Here is a 23,753-nt window from a genome sequence, read left to right on the forward strand (position 1 = left end):
AATTGCTAATTAGGTTAAGTTATGCTGCTAGGCTTTAGCCCAGTTTAGTCTGTACAATTGTTTCTCGGTCCAATAGGTTTATATCGGTTCTTAGTAGTTCCCGACCCAGAACCGACCTGATACCCGATATACTACAATTATAGGAACCGAACAAATACCCGAATAATATTAGGGTCGGTTTCGGGTACTATACGATTCGGTTATCGAGTTCCAGTCAGGTCAGACCTATTTTTGCTCACCCCTATTTTTGAGTGCATGCGGCTTAAAAAAATATAAAGTTATGTTGCTATTTTTCACTTTTGATTTTCTTTATTTTATAATAAGCTATTTTGATTATCTACTTATCATAAATCAATACAATAACAATAACAAAGGCGGACCTACCAACAATGTTGGGTGGCCGGCCGCACAATGTTGGGTGGTCGGCCGCAAACCATGAAAAAGAAGTTTTTAGTTTTAATTTCTGTCGAAAATCCCAACCGCACCCCTTGAAAATTTTCAACCACCCCTACTGAAAAACCGCCCCAGGTATAAACCCTAATAATCGACCTCTAGTTGTCTCCTATTCTGCATGCGTTTCTTTCATAATGATTGTATTGTGCTCCTCCGGTGAATAAAGTCCAACTGGTAGCTACAGCTAGGTGCCATGTCTTTTTAAGGTATTGTACACAGAGCATCAAGGCTTTTCATAATTGTAAATGGAGATCGCGTCAATGTATTAATCGACATCTCTACCAATACAGATATGGTAGAAGAATCAACAGCCCATGATTACAATGAAGGTGATATTCACGATGATGCCTTGTTTTTTATTATACACGTTGCCGGTTTCAATTCAAACACGGGTCCGTAGTCGGCGCCTATTTCTTGTATTATGAAAGTGAAAGTGGCGAAGCGTTGGACTATTTTGAGGATCAACGTAATCATGATTCATCTATGAGGTTAGCAAGGCTTGTATTTGTAACACCCCGGAAACGGGTTTGGTAATTAAACCCCGTTAATACTAAAAGACGAGTAAAATACCGTTAGTGGTAAAAAGAAAAAAAATAGTTAACCCGGTGAATATTAGGATTTGAATAAATAATCTTGTATTAATCAAAAAAGGGAATAAATGCTTTGAGGAAACACGGTTTATTAGGAACCCGAGTTAACGTGACTTAAAAATAAAACGGGTTATGATTCCCCACACCCACCAAGTTAACTAGCAATAGTTAACCTAGTTAGTAATGTGTAATTAAATGAAAAGCTATGAGATGTAGTTTCTTTTGTAATAAATGAAACAAGAGGGACTAAAAGAGGCAAAAAGGGAAAACGTTTTAATTAAATAAAATACTAACACCAAAACACACACTCTAAGTGTGTGTTCTGGTCGAGATTTCCAGAAGAGCCGGGAGCTCTCATCTTCAAACCCTAACTTGCTCAAATCCATCAATTGAAAGGCCAAATCAGTTCCAAATAGAAATCTAAGCTTATATTAGCGATCACCTGAGTAAAGGGATCACGAGGTATGTCAAATTTTGTCTTTTGATTACATCTTGAAATTTTGATGAATATTAGAAATCGAAATCTGAGCTTGATTGACTGATGTTTAGATGAAATTAGTAATGAAAACATGTCTAGGAGTAAACCCTAGTCAATAACTTGATGAATTAGTATTAAAGACTAGGGATTTGATGATTACTCTTGCATGTGCTAAGTGGGTTTTGACTAAATTCGTGTATGTGATGCTTTTAGGGGTTTTGATTTCTAAAAAATATTGTTATGATGTCAAGAACATGCTTAAATTGAAAGCTGAATTCAAACGGCTCTTTATCAGAATTTACAGCCGACTTGTATTGGTTGTAACCTGGACAAAACGTGATAAAAACATGTGTTTCTTGAGTCTAAAATGTAATTCCAGGAAATATCTTTAAAACCCCACTGGAATCGCATTTTTTCGACGAAAATTTGGCGTTTTATGAATTTTTCCGTATAAAAGGTTCAAGCTGCGTTTTCTGGCAGAATTTTCAGGCCATTACGAATGTCATAACTCAATTTAGGAATTGAGTTATGATCTCAAATTCTTACTGTAGAAATTTTTAAGTGATTAAAAGAATCGCCAATTGGAATTTCGTCAATCGGATAAACGAGGAATTTTAAATGAATTTTTCCGTAAGGTGCAGTCATAAGTGACGAATCTGATTGCAGCTTAGTAAATGAATTTTTACGAGTTTTTGGTAAAGTGTTAGATTATGAAATTTTAACACAAGGTCTAACCCTCCGAGAGGTACGCCACATAAAAAAAATCGTAAATTTTGAAGACTTGTAAACAGGTTAAACAAGTCATCAAAAACAGCCTATTTTCAGTGATACGAAACTTGATTGTTGATGTTATAAATTATGCCCACAATGTTCATATGTTGAAATTATGAATCAAACGCGTAATTTCCTAGTTCGACTAATTACGTGTGATGTGGGGTAATACAAATTTTAATCATGAAGCCGATTTAGCTTATATGCATATATCATATAATTAAGGGTCGTTAACTTTTGAAGAGTTAAACTAACCATGGACGGAGTCGAATAGTAGTTTTGACATAGAAAATACGTAGGGTGGGATAGTCGTGGTTATAATGACTAATCTAACCACCTTACGAATTATGATGATAGTTTGACTCTTGACAAGCTAGATGGAGGCTTGGGAATGAAACGGGTCAAACGGAGCAAGTACGAAAAGGAAAGCGTGATTTGGATGCGAGGTAAGTAAAAGCTTACACCCTTTTTACTATACATCAGTTATGTGTATTGAAAATGAATAAGGAAAAGTTAGTAATAGAGTTATAATATTCCGACGCAAATAATATGAGGCGGAACTAGTGCAATGGCGAGAAATCATAAGCAATGGCAAAAGGGGTAAATTGGTAAATTAGTCATGCGACGATGAACTAATAAGAAATTTTGAAACATTACGTTATGGTGTAAACCGGGATGGGTAAAAGGGCAAGATGGTAACTAGATATCATCTCATAATGGAAAATGGTCGTTCGGACTAAACGGGTCAAATGGCATTGGCAAGATCATTTGACAATATTAATTGATGATCGCTTGTTGAGTTTTGTGATTACAGGAAATATCATACGTTTCGCGTTGGTATTAATTAGAAATTAATAGTGAGAGATATTTAAACGGGTCAATCCTATGAATCGAGCCAGGTACGCCTAAATGAATTTAAAGTTAAATGTGCAATTTTGGTCAAATATATAGTGATGGTCCTTCGCTGTAAAATGAAGGACATAAAATTGACCAAAAAGTCCTTGTTGGGTAAAACGGGGAAACGACCCTTAGAGGTTGTTTAGGAATTTGTATTATGACTACGAAGTCCGTAGATATGTATAAAAATTATAGGTAAGGATATTCGTGGGGCGAATGTCTAAAAACGGGTCTTATGCGTAAAATGTCTAACCGAAGGGTAGAAATTGGGATTTTGGATTCCTTATGTTAAATCCACCACAAAATTGTTGTGGTGGAATAAAATTAGTTGTTTAGTATGTGAATAAAAGATGGGAAGTGAAAAGAGTGACTTTGACGTCTAAATGCTCAAAAGTCCCCTAAACGGGTCAAAATATACTAAGTAGTAAATTGTGGTTAAATGCTTAGATAGATACAAATGAATCAGTAAATGTAAACGCCTACATAAACTCTTTGGTGGGAACGAAAACATTAAGGTTCGACAAGCCCAGGATGGGTAAATATGATAGGAATTAACTATTGATTCTATAGTATGTAGAGTGATGATAATCCCAAACGGGTCGAATAATCACCTAAGAAATCTATGATCCATTCGTGTATAAATCAGATTTTATGCAAACCAAGGTGATAAACAAGTCCGTAATTTAATTACGGACGCGTAGGAAAAAGATTCGTACAAAACGGATAAGTAGATAAAAAAGTTATGGCATTTTGAAGTTGAGTTTTTGTAAAAACTTGAGCTGGGCAAAAAAAATGCAGACCCAGAACCAGACCTGCTGGAAAATGGTCTTCCCCGCGCCACGCGAAGGGAAACCATCAAACTGGCGCGACACGCGGGCGCTGTCGCGGCACACGAACGATCTAAGGTAGTCTCTCGCGTGGCGCGAGAGACGTAAAACCTATTTTATTTTGTTAGTTTGACTATGGAACTTGTTTAAACTCGTTTATAAGTTATCAAAACTAAATTTTAGTTGGTTTTGATCATAGGTAATGTCAAGGGTTTCCGGATGAAGATCAAGCTCAACGAAGAACCGAACACGATCAAGATACAAGCTTCCGCACTGCGTTTCTTTCAAATTTTTAAACGACGAACTCAATTTCATTATGTTGTATTATTTTTAAAATTGTAAAAGTTTTTAATAAGCCCGTATCTTTATATGAATGTGTATTCATAAATACACATTTAATTAGCCGTTATTTGTACAAAAACCGTTATATAATAGTAAGGGTGTTACAGTATTATCGTGGAAACATATTCATAATGACTTACCAAAGGTATACAAAATGCAGTGAAAACGGGGAAAGAGAAAAAAGACGATGATGATGATGAGGTTTGTGTAATTTATCTGGAAGAATATCAAGAGGAAGATATGATTGGAACAATGGTAGCATGCAAACAAAACTACCATGAAGATTGCATCAAAAGGTGGTTGATAAGAAACACAAAGTGTGTCATTTGCAGGCTTACTGCTTTTGGCAACTATCTTGACATTGGGCTTTAAATTAAGTAGTAATAGTAATAGTAATGCAGTTTGATGAAAATGCTTAAAAAAACGGGTGGTTTTTAGCTATTCCAGTTTGAATTAAGTCATAAGACTACTGTTGTTATTTCCTTATTTTATGTTGTTTCTGTTGCATCTTGTTCGCTATTTAAAGTATGTCTCCTCGACATGAAATAAGAAAAAACCATTCTAGTTTGCTTCACGTCCAGGTGCATGACATCATTTTGGTGACATAACTCCATGACTATCACAATGGCATGTGCGTCACTAAATCCATCCTTCCAAGCCACAAGGTTGGGATGCGCCGGCAACCCCTTTATAACATCCATCTCCCTGATCGCCATCTCGATATCATTCTTTCGCATTAGCGTTATCTTGCAAACAAATGCTTGCCTTGTCACATCTTCTATACACTTATACACCTTACCAAAAGACCCCTTGCCTAATGCACCACCAAGCATATAGCCTTTTTCTTTTAAACTGTTAGTTACAGTTCTAGGACGAGTCTCGTCGAGAGAGAGTTGACCAATAGCAGGAATAGGAAAAGTGTCTCTAAATGTTATTAGCTTGATAGTTATCTTCTTCTTTCCCTTATCTGCCATAATTTTCACACAAAAAATGTACATAAAACAAGCAATAAAGGATAAACGGGATTTATTTATTTATATATCCTCAAAAACAAACTCATGACAGTGACAACAAACCAAAGCCAACATTATCACTTCGGTTTGTTTCATGAACACAAACCAATTACATACTATCCTAACTCTGTTTTGTATGCAAAAGTTGGTCAAATTGAGATTCAAATAAAAACAAGCAGAGTGTTATGAATTATGTTAACAAGTATATACATTATCTATACTAGGGACACACTATCATACTAACACATCTACATCTATAGTACCACATATATCTATACTTACAAAACTCATGAAAACTAACGCATCTGGAATGCAAACTAACGCACTGCATACAACAAATCTCAAAACAGAATTTCACAAATCAATCTCAAACGAAATTGCACATAATCTCAAAACAGAAAGTAACGCATCTGTCAAAAATTACAGAACAGACACCTAATCTCAAAACAAAAAGTAACGCATATATCAATCTCAAAGCAACTCATGAAAACTAACGCACAGAGTTACACAAATCAATCTCAAAACGAAATTGCATATAATCTCAAAACAAACAGAAAGTAAACAACATAAATTTGAATTTTACAGAAACACACCTAATCTCAAAACAGAAATCTATCAATCTCAAAGCAACTCATGAAAACTGACGCATCTATAGTTTTGAAAAACGAATTACATACTAATTTCAAAACAGAAAGTAACACATCTATCAATCGAACTACAAAACTCATGAAAACTAACGCATATATCAATTTACATTGAATTACACAGAAAACTAGTGCATCTATCAATCTCAAAAGAATTACACAACTAGCACAACTCATGTTAAGCGTAATTGAGCAATTACAACATCTATCAATAAATTTACTCGCATATTACACAAATTGAAAGAATTAGACCTGGGCAATTTGCGATGACGAAGAAGAGAAGATGAAGATCAGCTGATATGGAGATGGAAAGAGAAATGCGAAATTTGGAGGGAAATTATGTTGGGTTTCATGTGAAACTTATAGGTTAAAATTGGAGATCAACTAACCAACAATTTTGTAAGTTTATAGGTTAACATTGAAACTTATTGTGAGGAGTGATAGGTTTCATGTGCTTCATTTGCCTCTCAGGCTAAATGACAAAAAAGTCAGAAATGCGAGTTCTCCTTTTTATTCTTTTTCTAACAGGTTGAATTGTCATGATAAAAATTATATACGACAATAGTTTATAGAAAGGGAATTTGAGATGTAAATCAACATCTTTAGCTTTTGTCACTGACGTCTAATTTGACATTAAAAAACTCCCAATAATGAGTAGCTGAGCACAAATATTTTGGATCTAAAAATAATCACAGGAAGCTTTAGTGGAAGAGAAAGTGTATTAAAAATCACCCACAGGGCATCCATAGCACATATGTGATGGTGTGGATAAGGAAAAACCCACATAGTCCTTAAAAGAAAACCCAGATCTGAGTTTTATTAAAAACGTAGGTGTTTCAGATTGAAACAAATCTCATGTGTGGATTCCTCAAGAACACATATCTTTGATTTCTAGGAGTGAAACAAGAGATGTGATTGTTGTGAGTTTAGATTGGTGGGCGCCAATGAAGAAACACGAGTTCACCTGACGAGGGATTCGAATCGCTTTCTCTGAGAGGATGGAGAATCACATCTTGTTCTTCCTCTTAAACCTAGATCTGCAATGGAGAAGAGAGAAAAAAATAGGGGTGTAGAGACGGATGTAATGGGTCATGGCGGATGGCGCGACAGTACTACTCCACGCGGCGCATGGTGCAACATGTGGTGGGTGTCTCACGCGTGGCGCGAAGACTGCGTAGTACGCGACTTGCTTGCGGGCGGGTCACACTCAATCAACCAGTCTCCGTCGGTTACAAGAAAGCTTTGACTACCACTTAAATCCATTAAAAATGATATTAAACCTTGTTTATTATAGAATTAATTGTCTAATTCATGACAATAATAATTGAGATTTAATGGCTTCTTTATGTGTGTGGGTATAAGAAGAGGATGATAGTTCATTCTAGATATCAATCGAAAAATATGGAGAAATACACACACATGAAAGAACTTTTTGTTCCATGGAAACTTAGAAAAGAGTATTCTCTAAATTGTCTTTTTACATAACTCAATATTTTCCTACAAAGTACCCGATGTAACCTCGGGCACGAGTGCCATCTCCGACAGTACTACTGCTTCGGTTGTTGTATCTTGAAAACAGACCGTCTGATAGGAGGCACGAAATCTGTTTTAAGGGCCCTGTGTCAAACACGATCCTCAACCAAAACCGTCAACGACTTTTTCCTTGTCTTGCAGCGGAGTTTTGTACAAGAAGGTGCGGTTGAAGTTTTCCAAATACGTCGACTTGAATCAAGATTGGTACAATGTATTTGTATTTTATTTATTTTTTTGTATAGTTTTGTAATCAGATTGTACTATCATATTTCCTACGAATAACGACAGTCTCATTATTATATACTTTGTAATATATTTTAATAAAAAGGTGAACCTAATTCCTACACCTACACCTTTGCAATCCTAGTTCCTACATCTACACATTTGCAATCATCTTTGTAATATATTTTTTTACATAAACAGGGGAGTTCAAGATGGAGAAATAGTGCAAGTAGGTGGGATGTAAAATAATGAGTGATTTTTTTGCATAAATAGGGGAGTTTGAAACAACGAGATTCTATCAACATTCTGCAAAAACTGCAGGTTTTCTGCAAACATCCTGAAGTCCGTTGACAAAGACCTACCGAAGTTCGCTGTTTTGAACAAATATATATTAGAAGTTCGCTGTTTTGAACAAAAATATTCCAAAGTTCGCTGTTTTGAACAAATACATATCGGAAGTTCGTTGTTTTGAACAAACATATTCCGAAGTTCGCTGTTTTTAATAAATATAGCGAACTTCTTATACATATCGTTATCACCTGTTCCCTTCAAGAGTTCAAGGATTCTATGTGAACCGTTTTTTTATTGGATGTGATGTGTATTTTATATTTAATAGTTGGTTTGGGACCGATGCACCTTGACATGGTTTTACCATCGACTCATATATATATGCAAACCTCTTTATAACCAGTATGATGTTTTGTTATATTGGTACTTTTCAAACTTTTAATTTTTTTAAGCCAAATAAACATGTTTATGCAAAAAAAAGGACATTGATAAAGGGAGGGTTTCATTTCCCGATGATAATTAAAAATATGAACTTGATTCTAAGGTTTTATTAATTGGTAAATACTTTTTGTCAAAATAAAAAAATAAATACTCTGGATGTTGAATCCCTATACCCAACCTGAGAAGCAGTTAACCCGAACCCAAAAAAACCCGAACCCAAATTTAACAAACCCGAACCCGTCTCTATTTCGAGTTAACCCGAACCCAAAGTACTCGTGCCCATGAAACCCAAACCAAAATTCAACAAACCCGAACCCGTCTTATTCGATCTTCTGAGTTGAATCTGTCGGGTAACTGGGTAAGAAGATCCAATCGTGTGCATTCACTACTCGAAAATGGTTAATTTATGCTCATTTAATCAATCATGTTACTAACATAGTTTTTTAGCATGTGAATTTGCATATACTTATGTTGGAATGCATATTGCACATAAGGTGTTCGATGAAATGTTTCTACTGTAAACTTTTATTGGTGTAGTCTTCCTGATTATTTACTTAATCTAGAACCTATGTTTGATCCATTATTTTGTTTAAAGCCATTTCATTTAAGTAGAACAGTACTCTCTACCCGTAAAAATGTGTTTTATCGAATTATCCTACTGTTATGAATCCAACAACATGATTTTGCAGGTCAACTTCATTACTAATCATAGTTGTCGATGGCGCCAAGAGCTATAGTAGCGTAGGGGTGTAAACGAGCCGGGCCGAGCCCGAGCTCGAGTAGGCTCGAGCTCGGCTCGTCATGTTTTTATGAAGCTCAAGCTCGGCTGGGTTCGAGCCTACTTATTGGAGCTCGAGCTCAGCTCGTGAGTAAAACCCAAAGCTCGAGCTCGGCTCGGTTCTAGCCTACTTATTGTGGTTCGAACTCGGCTCGTGAGTAAAACCCAAAGCTCGAGCTCGAGCTATTTTGAGAACAACCTCAAATGAGCTAAAAGCTCGGCTCGAGCTCGAGCTCGCTTCAACATCGCTTAAACGAGCCGAAGCTCGGCTCGAGCACGGCTCGCCAATGTTATCATTATCATTATTTTATTATATATAAAAAAACTAAAACTTTGTTTGGGCTCGTTTAGGCTCGCGCTTTGTATATCAGGCACAAGCTCTGGCTCAATAACTAAACGAGCTCTATTTCAGGCTCGAGCTCGTTAAGGCTCAGCTCGTTCGAGCTTTTAACCGAGCCGATCACGAGTAGCTATCGAGCCTCTGGGCTTGTTTACACCCCTAGCGTAGCGTATAGGTGCTATAAATAGTGGATTTTTTTATTTAGACGGTTAGTGATGGCATATTTTTAGTACTTTTATACATAATTGGTGTGTTAAATATAGTTTTTATTTTTCTACCTCTTTTATCGCTGAACATAAAATAGCGGGCGCTATTTCGTTGCTATCGCTATGGTCCACTATTTGCTATGGACAACTACGTTACCAATGCTTACTTGGATTATGTTCACTTTAAGTTGTCTAAATAACAGAATTTTTGTTGGGAATTGCAGGATTGATACTTAATCTTCTTGTCCGACCTTCTTTGTGTTTTGCTATGCCGAGAATCACAGTGAAAAAAATCTATGTTCTTGGATCTTATGTGGTTTATCCCTCTGAAAAGTCTGCTCGTCGTCGTTTGAAATCGTTAAATTTCACGAGCAATGCACTTGCCAATCACGAAAAGTACAGTACCGATTCATCAGAAAACATCAACTTAATCGTTTCAAAGGTTAAAGCTGGACGAACCTACGATGAAGTTTTTCACTCTCTATTACAAGATCAAGCTTGTAACACGATACCCATATCTCATAATCTTGTTTCTCAGTTACTGTATCGATTCAAAGATGATTGGAAGTCTGCATTAGGCGTGTTTAAATGGGCGGAATCACACGAAACATACACACCGTCATCAGACTCGTACGAAACAATGCTGGACATATTAGGAAAAACAAAACAAATGGAAAAGATGATGTCACTACTCGAGCAGATGAATCAACGTCATCTTGTTACAATCGGCAGTATAGCAAAAGTCATGAGAAGACTTTGCGGGGCCGGAAAATGGGAAGATGCGGTAATAATATTTGACGAGTTGCATAAATTCGGATTGGAAAAGAACACCGAATCGATGAATCTTTTACTCGACACGCTCTGCAAAGAAGGTAAAGTCGAGCAGGCGCGTAAAATTTTCTTGGAATTAAAATCATGCATCGCGCCGTCCGCTTATACGTTTAACATATTTGTACACGGTTGGTGTAAAGTTAATCAGGTCAACGAAGCGCATTGGACTATCCAAGAAATGAAAGTGTACGGGTATAACCCGTCGGTTATATCGTATTCCACCATCATCGAATCATATTGTCGCAATTCCAACTTCAACAAAGCATATGAACTGCTCGATGAAATGCAAGCGCAAAACTGTCCTCCTAACGTTGTAACGTTCACCACCATCATGTGTTATTTGAAGAAAAACGAGGAATATTATGAAGCGTTACAGATACCCGAGAAAATGAAGTTATTTGGATGCAAGCCCGATACGCTTTTCTACAACGCGTTGATTCATACATTAGCGAAAGCGGGCCGTGTTCAAGAAGCTGTGAACGTATTTGAGGTTGAACTGCCGAGTTCTGGTATTTTTCCGGACACGTCTACGTTTAATTCGATGATTACGATGTTTTGTCATCATGGTATGGATCAAGAAGCGCTAAATGTTTTAAAAAAGATGGAAAGTTCGCAACTTTGTAGACCCGATATTCAGTCGTTTAGTCCCTTACTCAAGATGTGTTTTCGAAAGGGAAAGACCGATGTGTTATTGGGTAATTTGTTGGATGAAATGGTCAATAAGCATCATATTAGCTTTGATTTGGCTACGTACACTCTTTTGATCCACGGGTTATGTCGAGCGAATAAATGCGATTGGGCGTATGGGTTCTTTAAGGTAGCGTTTGGTATGAAGGAATAGAATGCGGAATGAAATGGATCATTCTATTGGAATGAAAAATAACATGTTTGGTTGTCAAGTGATAATGGAATGAAGCATTCCACAAGGAATGTAAACCTTCCAAATATAATAATTTTCATTCCATGGTAAGGTGGTGTTTTTTTTTCATTCCTTCAAGGAATGGAAAGATATATTATTATTATTATTATTATTATTATTATTATTATTATTATTATTATTATTATTATTATTATTATTATTATTATTATTATTATTATTATTATTATTATTATTTTTAATAACTCACTTACGGGCGACACCACTACTGCCATAGCTGCCGCCGTGACTACCGTCGCCGCCGTCACCCACTCCCGCCGCCACCACCACCACCACCCACCCCAGCTGTCTCCCGCCACCACCCACCTCCACCCCAGTCGTCACCCACCTCCGCCGCTACCAACCGTCACCCACCATCCACACCTCCGCCCCCACCGTCACTCGTCACCACCCACCACCTACCTCTGCCCCCGCCACCACCCACCGCCGCCACCCACCGCCGCCACCCACTGCCATCACCTCCGACCATCGCTACCATTGCCACCTATCACCACCCACCACCACCGACTACCGTCACTCATCACCGATTTTATTCCTTCATCTATTCTTTCCTACTAAACAACACAAAGTAATGATTCATTTCATTCTCACATGGTAACCAAACAAGACATGGAATGGTAATGATCCATTCCATTACATCGTTCATTCCATTACCTCGTACATTCCATTCACCCGTCTATTCCATTACGCCATACCAAACATACCCTAAGGAGATGATAGATAAAGATATTGCACCGAGATATTATACGTGTGCTTTGCTTCTCGATGAACTCAAGCAGAAGTATAATTATGTTGCTGCTGATTATGTTGAAGGTTATATGAAGCAGATGAAGTCATCTTGATCATTGAACATTTTATGCATTTCCAGTGACCCTATAATGGTAAGTCTGTAATGGTGTTACTGTGATGTTCTTGTATTTTTGTTATTGTTTTAGGAGTTCAATGTCTGTTTCGACCGGTTTTGGCAAAAATTCTGGGCCGAACCACTAACTGCAGTTTTGGGGAACGACAAACCAAACCGGCCAAGTTGGGTGGGTCAGCCAGACCGTCTGATTTTACTAGTTTGGCGGTTTAATGGTTCGGTTGTGACGTTTTGGCAATTTGAATCAGTTTTCATTTTCCAAAACATTAGCTTGTATTAAAATCATTAAAATGATATAGATGGATATAGATGGTTCATATGATTATAAGTGGCGGATCTAGAAGAAAAGTGGAGGAGGAGGAGGAGGAGGAGTGCATTTCTGCATAACGAGTCAATTTGGGTTGTCGTTTATCCTTTACAGGGATTTCTGCATAACGAGTCAATTTGGGTTGTCGTTTATCCTTTACAGGCCAAGTAGCTTTTTTCTTAATCCAAAAAGGGAAACGGGTCAAATTTTTGCATAGCGGGTCAATTTGGGTTAAACTTAAACCTTTAACGGGTCAAACCACTACCCAAATTCCACCCATTCCCAAATATTGACTCCTTTAACCCACAACAAGGTCAAACATCTTCACAGAGTCAAACCTACACCCGAAAAGCCATTACCCGACATTCTTCACCTTATGTGAGAGTGGATCCTGATGAAACCCAACTAACTTTTCGAAAAAGTCACAACCAACTAACTTTTCGAAAACTTCTTTTCAAAGCACAAAAACTCCTTTTCAAACCATTACCCAAACATCATTTTCTAAAAAACCTCGTCTGCAAAAAAAATATTAGGAGGTGGGAAAATGGAATCCCAAACACCCCTGCTGCGTGTAAAGGGAAATCAACAGTTGGTAAGGGGTTAGAATCCACATCGGACATATTCGGTTGCTCAAGGGTATATCAAGTTATTCCAGAGGTTCCAATCCTACCATACCAACCCATGCCGGCCTTCAGCAACAACCGGTGAACATACCTTGAGACCGAACCCCAGGAACATAGTTACATCCAGAGGGGATTCCTAGGAGATTCAATAGAGGTCCAATCAGAAGGGGCAACACCTAGTTAACAACCCATCAGCAGTTATAATTCCACAGCAACAACCGGTGAACATACCTTGAAAGTCACTTCAAGCCTGCCATAGTTAACAACCCATCAGCAGTTGTAATTCCACAGCAGCAAGGTAGGACATCTGAGGTAAGGTCACAGGTAATCCAAAGTTTACCTAAATATCATGGGTTGACAACTGAGGAACCGGTTCGATGGTTCAGGTCAGGTAAGCTTAGGGGTGTTCACGGTCCGGTTTTGATGATTTTTATGTCAAAACCATGAGTCAAACCGTTAGTAACGGTTTCTGATTACCATAAACCAAAACCAAACCATTACTAACGGTTTGGGCTCATTGGGTCCTTAGACAAGTTGTCCAAAATAAGACACGCAATATATATAAATAAACGGCTTAGTTTTTTTTTTTTTTTTTTTTTTTTTTGGAACGGCAACATCTCTAGATATTCTAAGATAATTGGGTTCCATCGGGGCAACACCTAGAGCATCCAGGGCAGCCCACTCCAGGAGGAAACCCTAACCCGGCTTAGTTTCCAGGTTAGAATGGTGATTCAGAGGATAAATCTTAATCATTGTTGTGTTTTGTTTGGATCATGCAAAACTGTTGAACTTTTTGTCATTTTTCATGTTTTCATGCGCAAATCATAATGAGTATTGGTTAATGGGGCTGTTGAACTGTATTGGTTTAACATTCCTTTAATAATTACCAAAATTTAATTGTTAACTGTTCTTGAGGATTTCCTCTTCAATCCCATGTAATGGATTTACCAGGTTTGGAATTCATTATGTGTGATCAACATATTCTTAGAAGGTAACATTTTGTTTTATAACATCTTGCAACTAGGCCTGTAAACGAACCGGACGAACACGAACATATAATTGAACACATTTTTTGTTCGTGTTCATTCATTAAGAAATCGGGCATGTTCGTGTTCGTTCATGTTCGTTCGTTTAAAGCCTAAACGGACCGTTCACGAACATTAACGAACACAAACGAACATAAACAAAAAAAAAATTGAACTAAACATATTTGAATAAACATAAACAAACATAAATTAACATGATTGAACAAACAAGTCTAACATATTACAATTCATCTGAAAACATATCTAAATTAAAGTTCCTAAATATACTAATTAGTCATATTAATATAAGTAGTTAGAAAACCTAATATCTATATAAATCTAACTATTTATGTATTTACTAAAAATTAAACAAACTTTCATGAACGAACATAAACGAACGTTCATGAACATAAATGAACGAACACAAGGTGTGTTCATGTTCGTTCATTTAATAAACAATTTTTTTTGTTCGTTTTCGTTCGTTTATTAAATAAACGGACATAAATGAACTTCCCGTCGAATAAGTTCATGAACAGTTCATGAACGTTCGGTTCATTTACAGGCCTACTTGCAACAACTGTTGTACAATGTCAACCCTTTTAGTCACGCGAAGAACTATTTAACTGCCATCTTAAACGAGTTCATTAGACATTCATTAAACTTGTACTTAGGGGGTGTTTGGGGTTGAGTTTTGAAAATAGATTATGCGTTTTGAATAATCAGAATCAGATAATTAGCTGTAACAAAACGTGCTGCAGAAAGATAGTGTTTGGGTTTGATTATGTTGTTTGATATCACAATAATCAGATAATCAACATTGTTTGGATTTGATTATGTTGTTTGATATCACAATAATCATATAATCAACTATTTGAGTGTTTGGCAAGTATATATATTTTAAAAAAATAAATAAGCGAAAACGTAAAAAATCAGTTTTTGGATTATCACGTTTTCCTGCAGCAAGGGGTGACCTACTTATGGATTATCACGTTTTGAACTCTACCAAACGTAAAAAATCACTTTTTATTAATTTTTTACCAAACACTCAAAATAGATTTTTTACGATTTCAAAACACAATAATCAAATAATCAGGTTGAAAACGCAATCCCAAACACCCCCTTAATCCATCTCTAAAAATAGTCCATTTTTTAGTTTAGAGAAACTATTAAGAAACATTTTCTTTTAGTTCATGATTATTATTGTTATTGTTTTAGTCATTTTTTCGTGGTGGGTGCGAAATTTTTTTAAAGATTTTAGGTCCCTAGCTATATAAAAAAAATTTGGTTCATAGTGTGTTGGATCAGGTCGGGTCATGTAAAACAAGTAAACATAAACAAACGAAGTTTAAGAGCGGGTAGGATCAGGTCGGGTTGGGTCAATTTCAATTTTCAAACAATCAAACCCTATTTCCTAACTGCCTATCACATTAAAAGACAAAGTTTGAAATAAAACAGTGAACACATCATAAGTAAGTAAAGTAAAAAACAAAAAAATCATCAAAGTTCAAACCATCCCTACTTCTATATCTCATAATAATTAAATACAACAAAAAAAACATATCTACAACATAGCTTGGTCTTTAACTAGAAGAATCCGACGAAAAAGTGGATCAACCTTCTTTTTCTCTTGAGAAATCGCGTCATAACTTCCATACTCATGGTTCTTATCACATATAAATCGCTCTATAAGTTTATAAAACAACACTAAACAATTACACAAAATAAACAATTATATTCAACCAATATCACAGTCCATAATTTTTGAACATTTAAGCCCTAGTTTTAAATGTTGATTAGTAATCATTTAACCAAACAAAGCTTAAAATAAAACAACAAAATCATTAACTAAAAGTTTAGAACAACTAAAAAAACATCAAAAAACATAGAAAGATCAAACCCTTATACATTTATTTTTTTCTTCTAATCACCGCATAAAACAACAAAAAAAATCAATAAAGAAAGGATACTCGTTCTAAGTCGGAATTCTGGCATAATAATGTTAACTGTTAAGAACATCCGGAATTTTGAATTTTCCGGCCAAAAAACTCATTTGGTCATGAGTCGATGTAGACTATAGTCGTTGTGCGTCTTTTTTGGAGCGGGATTTGGAATTCGAATGGGTCATGGGTGGGTTGGTTTGGGTTATTTTATTTAGTTCACACAATCTTTGGGCTTGGATAGTTGGGTTAATAAAATTAGATTGTAGATTGAGTTAAATAAAGTAAATAAGTGGTTAAAGAATAACTATATAAATTGTGTTATATACTTATATATTCATAATAATCAGTGTTTATTTTTTATTTTTTTATAAATTCATAATATATTTTTTCTAAGGGAGCAGTTGCAAATTTTCAAGGGGTGCGGTTGAGATTTTCGACAGAAATTAAAACTAAAAACTTCTTTTTTTATGGGGTGCGGCTACCCACCCAACATTATGCGGCCGCCCACCCAACATTGTTGGTAGGTCTGCCTTTGTTACTGTTATTGTTGTTGTATTGATTTATGATGAGTAAAGAATCAAAATAGCTTATTATAAAATAAAGAAAATCAAAAGTGAAAAATAGCAACATAACTTTATATGTTTTTAAGCCGCATGTACTCTAAAATAGGGGTGAGCAAAATTAGGTCTGACCTGACTGGAACTCGATAACCGAATCGTATAGTACCCGAAACCAACCCTAATATAGTTATTCGGGTATTTGTTCGGTTCCTATAATTGTAGTATATTGGGTATCAGGTCGATTCCAGGTCGGGAACTACTAAGAACCGATATAAACCTATTGGCCCGAGAAACAATTGTACAAACTAAACTGGGTCGAAGTCTAGCAGCATAACTTAACCTAATTAGCAATTTATAACAAACGTATATTTGATTTTAATGCATAGTTCGATCAACAAATATGATTCTTCAAGATTTTCATCACTTTTGCAATTTATAACAAACGTATATTTGATTTTAATGCATAGTTCGATCAACAAATATGATTCTTCAAGATTTTCATCACTTTTGCAAGTTTTGCTACTTCACTTCACGAGGTACATACTTTCCCAAATAAATCATTAAACAAAATCAAATTAGTATTATATTCTAAAACAATACAATGATTTATAACGAATCCAACTTTCTTTCTAGTATCGATATCTCACCACAAAAAGCACGTTTCTCAATACCCCACTCGTTTTCCTTCACACGAAGCATTTCATAATTTTCTTCCAATTGATTGAATAGACTGCTCTTCATTTTTAACTGTTCTTCAACTTTGACTTTTTCTTCCTTCAACCTTTCAAACATATGATCTAATTCTCTCCTTTGCTTGGAAGTTTCATAATTCTCAATATCCCACCCTCTTTCCTTCAATTTAAGACTACTTTTAAGCTTTTCATGAGCTTCTTCCAAGCTCCTGAATTGCTCATTCCTCCATTTTAGCTGTTGTACAAGCTTCCATTAATTGCCAAGACTATTTTATGTTTAACTCTCACAGAACAGAACTTCATCTCGGTTATATATCTTTGGTAATTCACCATTTCTGGTTAAACATGTCACTACTTGTTCAAACTAGAGTTAGAAAAAGGCAATTGCATTAACTAAATAAGTGTACCTACCTTGATAGCTTCAATTATATCTCTCATCACAGTTGCCGCCTCTCGTTCCGTGAACGGAGCCTTTTTTCTTACCTCACAAAACTCGGGGGATAAAATTCTTCGGTGTACGAAACCTTGTTTTTCATGTGATCCCATAACGTGCCACCCTGACATAACTCCACGACTATCACAATGGCATGTGCGTCACTAATTCCATCCTTCCAAGCCACAAGGTTGGGATGCGCCGACAACCCCTTCATAATATCCATCTCCCTGATCGCCATCTCGATATCATTCTTTCGCGTTAACGTTATCTTACAAACAAATGCTTGCCCTGTCGCATCTTCTATACACTTATACACCTTACCAAAAGACCCCTTGCCTAATGAACCACCAAGCGTGTAGCCTTTTTCTTTTAAACTGTTAGTTACAGTTCTAGGACATGTCTCGTCGAGAGAGAGTTGACCGATAGCAGGAATAGGAAAAGTGTCTCTAAATGTTATTGGCTTGATAGTTATCTTCTTCTTTCCCTTGTCTGCCATAATTTTCACACAAAAAGGTACATAAAACAAGCAATAAAGAATAAACAGGATTTATAGATTTATATATCCTCAGAAACAAACTCATGACAGTGACAACAAACCAAAGCCGACATTATCACTTCAGTTTGTTTCATGAACACAAACCAATTACTTACTATCCTAACTCTGTTTTGTATGCAAAAGTTGGTCAAATTGAGATTCAAATAAAAACAAGCAAAGTGTTATGAATTATGTTAAAAAGTATATACATTATCTATACTAGGGACACACTATCATACTAACGTATCTACATCTATAGTACCACATATATCTATACTTACAAAACTCATGAAAACTAATGCATCTGTCATGAAAACTAACGCATCTGAAATGAAAACTAACACATCTACATACAACAAATCTCAAAATAGAATTACACAAATCAATCTCAAACGAAATTGCACATAATCTCAAAACAGAAAGTAACGCATCTGTCAAAAATTACAGAACAGACGCCTAACCTCAAAACAGAAAGTAACGCGTCTATCAATCTCAAAGCAACTCATGAAAACTAACGCACAGAGTCACACAAATCAATCTCAAAACAAAATTGCACATAATCTCAAAACAAACAGAAAGTGAACAACTTAAATTTGAATTTTACAGAAACACACCTAATCTCAAAACAGAAATCTATCAATCTCAAAGCAACTCATGAAAACTGACGCATCTATCAGTTTTGAAAAACGAATTACACTCTAATCTCAAAACAGAAAGTAACGCATCTATCAACCGAACTACAAAACTCATGAAAACTAACGCATATATCAATTTACATCGAATTACACAGAAAACTAGTGCATCTATCAATCTCAAAAGAATTACACAACTAGCGCAACTCATATTAAGCGTAATTGAGCAATTACAAAATCTATCAATAAATTTACTCGCATATTACACAAATTGAAAGAATAATTGAAAGAGTTAGACCTGAGCGATTGATTGCGAAGATGAAGATCAGCTGATATGGAGATAGAAAGAGAAATGTAAAATTTGGAGGGAAATTCTTTTGGGTTTCATGTGAAACTTATAGGTTAAAATTGAAGATCAGCTAACCAACAATTTTGTAAGTTTATAGGTTAAAACTGAAACTTATTGTGAGGAGTGATGGGTTTCATGTGCTTCATTTGCCTCTCAGGCTAAATGACAAAAAAGTCAGAAATGTGAGTTCTCCTTTTTTTTTCTTTTTCTGCAGGTTGAATTGTCATGATAAAAAATTATATACGACAATAGTTTATAGAAAGGGAATTTGAGATGTAAATCAACATCTTTAGCTTTTGTCACTGACATCTGATTTGACATTAAAAAACTCCCAATAACGAGTGGTTGAGCACAAATATTTTGGATCTAAAAATAATCGCATATTGATAAATCACAGGAAGCTTTAGTGGAAGAGGAAGTGTATTAAAAATCACCCACAGGGCATCGATAACACAGATGTGATGGTGTGGATAAGGAAAAAACCACATAGTCCTTAAAAGAAAACCCAGATCTGAGTTTTATTAAAAATGTAGGTGTTTCAGATTGAAACAAATCTCATGTGTGGATTCCTCAAGAACACATATCTTAGATTTCTAGGAGTGAAACGAGAAATGTGATTGTTGTGAGTTTAGATTGGTGGTCGCCAATGAAGAAACACGAGTTCACCTGACGAGGGATTCAACCGCTTTCTCTGAGAGGATGGAGAATCACATCTTGTTCTTCCTCATGAACCTAGATCTGCAATGGAGACCTCCTTATATAGGAGACATTGGCAACCCTAACCTCAATGGGCCAGGCCCAGCTAGGGTTGTCTCTACAAGCCCACAACCTAGTGTAGTGTAAACTATAAGGCGCTAGGCTTCTCGGGTTAGTATGCAATAATAAATATTGCAATAAAAAGCGATAAGTAACAAAAATGTCTGATCGTTCGGGTCAGGTCTAATAGCCCGAATATCTCTTGAACCTACTGTTGGAAATTTTAGTGAAAATTAGTTTTTCACTAAATATTTTGGACATCAATAATAATATTTATATATGTGTTGTATAAATTATTATTTATAGGTTTGCGTTCTACGTTGTAAAAGCTTCGTAACGAACCAAACTATGTACAAAATGGAGCTAAGATGAACGAGATATCGAAATTTGAAGTTGTAGGAGGAGCACTCCTTGTATATTGTTACCTTATATGCAAACACTAGTGGGGACCCTAAACGGTGCAGAGCACCCTAACTCGTACACGCCTTTGTGTTTTTGTCCGTGAGCGTGTGGTCAGGTACATGGCGGGTGGTAGCTCAACTTATGGCGCACCTTGGGTGGCGTAGGCACATGGAGCAAGTTCGTTATGCGTCAATCATTGGCTACGGCGGTCCTTATGTGTGGGTCTGCTTATGGGGCACCCCAGGATGGCGTGAGGTATCTCGTTGATATGCCCGCTCCTTGGGCGGATGTCATTGGTCATGGCGGATGGTACACAAGTGATGCATCCATTGGCATGAACACCAATGGCGCAACAGTACTACTCCACGCGATGCATGGCGCAACATGTGATGGGTGTCTCACGCGTGGCGCGAAGACTGCGTAGTACGCGACTTGCTTACGGGCGGGTCACACTCCATCAACACAGTATCCGTCAGTTACAAGAAAGCTTTGACTACCACTTAAATCCATTAAAAATGAGATTAAACCTTGTTTATTATAGAATTAATTGTCTAATTCATGACAATAACAATTGGGGTTTAATGGCTTCTTTATGTGTGTAGGTATAAGAAATGGATGATAGTTCATTCTAGATATCATCGAAAAAGATGGAGAAATTCACACACATGAAATAACTTTTTGTTCCATGGAAATTTAGAGAACGGTATTCTCTAAATTGTCTTTTTACATAACTCAATATTTTCCTACAAAATGAAGAACACCAAAGTACCCGGTGTAACCTCGGGCACGAGTGTCATCTTCGGTAGTACAACTACTGATTCGGTTGTTGTATCCTGGAAATAGACCGTCTGAGAGGAGACGCGAAATCTGTTTTAAGGGCCCCGTGTCAAACACGATCCTCAACCAAAACCATCAACGACTTTTTGCTTGTCTTGCAGCCGAGTTTCGTACAAGAAGGTGCGGTTGAATTTTCCAAATACGTCGACTTGAATCAAGATTGGTACAATTTATTTGTATTTTATTTATTTTTTGTAAAGTTTTGTAACCGGATTGTACTATTATATTTCCTATGAATAACGACAGTCTCGTTATTATATATTTTGTAATATATTTTAATAAAAAGTGAACCCAGTTTTCCTACATCTACACCTTTGCAATCCTAGTTCCTACATCTACACCTTTGCAATCACCTTTGTAATATATTTTTTTTTGCATAAATAGGGGAGTTCAAGATGGAGAAAGAGTGCAAGTAGGTGGGCTCTAAAAGAATGAGTGATTCTAGGTAATTTGTTGTTTGAAACAACGAGGTACTATCAACATTCTGCAAAAGCCTACAAACGCTGCAGGTTTTCTTCAAACATCCTAAAGTCCGTTGTTCTATACAAAGACCTTCCGAAGATTGCTGTTTTGAACAAATATATATCAGAAGTTCGTTGTTTTGAACAAACATATTCCGAAGTTCGTTGTTTTTAATAAATATAGCGAACTTCTTATATATATCGTTATCACCTATTCCTTTCAAGAGTTCAAGGATTCTAAGTAAACTGTTTTTTACTAAATGTGATGTGTATTTTTTATTTAACTAGTTGATTTCCCCCGCACTTTGCGGCGGAATCTCGATCGGTAGCGATTCGATTTATTTCGTACTGACACAATACATGCATTCGGTATAGCAATCAACATCTGCTCTACATCGACCGAAAACCATAAAACGAACACGGTGCCAATACTAATGTTGTTGGGTCCGGCTCAATATGGTACAATACAGCTAATAGTGATACTATCAGTTTGTTGAAACTAAAAGCAAAAATATAAATACTGGTACCAAATATCGATGTTGTTCGTTTAGTTTTACGTTCGGTATAGTAGCGACACAGTGTCTACTTTCAATAAGATTTACTGAAAACCATAAATATGAATACCAACACTTATGTTGTTTAGTCGGTTTTCTTTTCGGTATAGTGGTAGCACGATATCCATCTTCAGTAAGATTTATATCGGAATGTTGGAAAAAATACATAGATGTGTGTTTAGATTATTTTTAAAAATTAACGTACACAAATTATTTAAAAAAATATATATTTAATGAACAGTACCTAAAACAAATAGTTTAAAAAAAGTTTTTTTTTATTATTCATATCTCTCTACTTTAATATATGAATATTATTAATAAAAAATCAAATAAACACTAAATAAAATATTACTAAAAAACAAATCTTTAAAAAATTTCATTTAGTGTTCATCGGAACTTTCTTTTCATATGTATAATAGTTGGTTTGGGAAATTAAATGACTAGAACTAAAAAGTTGGATCGATGCAGCTTGACATGGTTTCACCATTGACTCATATGTATGCAAACCTCTTTATAACCAGTATGATATTTTGTTGTATTAGTACTTTTAAGAACTTTTAATTCTTTAACCCAAATAGACATGTTTATGCAAAAAAAAAAAAAAAAGCCATTGATAACGGGAGGGTTTCATTTCCCGATAATAATTAAAAATGTTACTTGATTCTAAGGTTTTATTAATTGGTAAATAGTTTTTGCCAAAATAAAAAAAAATAAAAAAATAAAAAAAAATAAAAAAACTCTGGATGTTGATAGGCTTGTCACTTTTACCCGATACCCAACCTGAGAAGCAGTTAACCCGAACCCAAAGTACTCGTGCCCATGAAACCCAAACCAAAATTCAATAAACCCGAACCCGTCTTATTCTATTTCGAGTTAACCCGAACCCAAAGTACTCGTGCCCATGAAACCCGAACCCAAATTCAACAAACCCGAACCCGTCTTATTCTATCCCGAAGGTAGGGGTGAGCAAGTTTAGGTCCGGACCGAAAATAACCGAGAACCGAACCGAAAATATACCCAACCCGACCCGAACCCAAGTACCTAGTTATTTAGATCGGTTCCAAATTTTCATATAAAATCGGGTCAGTTCTCGGTTCTTTTCATGGTGAAACCCGACTTGGACCTATGGACCGGAACCGACCCTATATTTAGGGTAGTGAATTGGTTCTGTATTTTATGTTTGATCGGATC

The 23,753-nt window shown here is 36.1% G+C and overlaps 2 protein-coding genes and 1 long non-coding RNA gene across 4 annotated transcripts; 2 read left to right on the forward strand and 1 right to left on the reverse strand.

Annotated features, from left to right (window-relative positions):
- The first annotated feature begins 1,370 nt into the window (after positions 1 to 1,370).
- On the forward strand, positions 1,371 to 4,399 carry LOC118481143. The gene is made up of 2 exons (XR_004864559.1): positions 1,371 to 1,505; positions 2,650 to 4,399. It is a non-coding gene; the product is annotated as an uncharacterized LOC118481143 (long non-coding RNA).
- A 4,220-nt stretch (positions 4,400 to 8,619) lies between these two features.
- Positions 8,620 to 12,747, forward strand: LOC110871574 (pentatricopeptide repeat-containing protein At3g04130, mitochondrial-like). 2 transcript variants are annotated; one of them, XM_022120256.2, is made up of 3 exons: positions 8,620 to 8,897; positions 10,048 to 11,471; positions 12,302 to 12,747. In XM_022120256.2, the coding sequence occupies exons 2-3, from the start codon at positions 10,092 to 10,094 to the stop codon at positions 12,431 to 12,433; spliced, it is 1,512 nt and encodes a 503-aa protein (XP_021975948.1). In that variant the 5' UTR covers positions 8,620 to 8,897; positions 10,048 to 10,091; the 3' UTR covers positions 12,434 to 12,747. The 2 variants fall into 2 exon arrangements, with proteins under 2 accessions (XP_021975948.1, XP_021975947.1); XM_022120255.2 differs by having other exon boundaries at positions 8,620 to 8,857.
- Positions 12,748 to 17,514: 4,767 nt separating this feature from the next.
- Positions 17,515 to 18,532, reverse strand: LOC110873904 (calcium-dependent protein kinase 22-like). The gene is made up of 2 exons (XM_022122933.1): positions 18,084 to 18,532; positions 17,515 to 17,809 (listed from the first exon to the last, which is right to left on the reverse strand). Exons 1-2 carry the CDS (start codon positions 18,530 to 18,532, stop codon positions 17,515 to 17,517), a joined length of 744 nt encoding a protein of 247 aa, XP_021978625.1.
- Positions 18,533 to 23,753: the final 5,221 nt, after the last annotated feature.

This window comes from Helianthus annuus, chromosome 8 (genome assembly GCF_002127325.2).
Source record: "Helianthus annuus cultivar XRQ/B chromosome 8, HanXRQr2.0-SUNRISE, whole genome shotgun sequence".
Classification (NCBI taxonomy): Eukaryota; Viridiplantae; Streptophyta; class Magnoliopsida; order Asterales; family Asteraceae; genus Helianthus; species Helianthus annuus.

Bases quoted from the DNA above. Each gene is read 5' to 3' on its own strand.
- LOC110871574 (XM_022120256.2), top strand. From the start codon at position 10,092: ATGCCGAGAATCACAGTGAAAAAAATCTATGTTCTTGGATCTTATGTG. The intron at 11,472-12,301 runs GTAGCGTTTGGT...ACATACCCTAAG, and splicing joins GGGCGTATGGGTTCTTTAAG to GAGATGATAGATAAAGATAT.
- LOC110873904 (XM_022122933.1), bottom strand. From the start codon at position 18,532: ATGGCAGACAAGGGAAAGAAGAAGATAACTATCAAGCCAATAACATTT. The intron at 17,810-18,083 runs GTAAGAAAAAAG...TGAGCAATTCAG, and splicing joins TATCCCCCGAGTTTTGTGAG to GAGCTTGGAAGAAGCTCATG.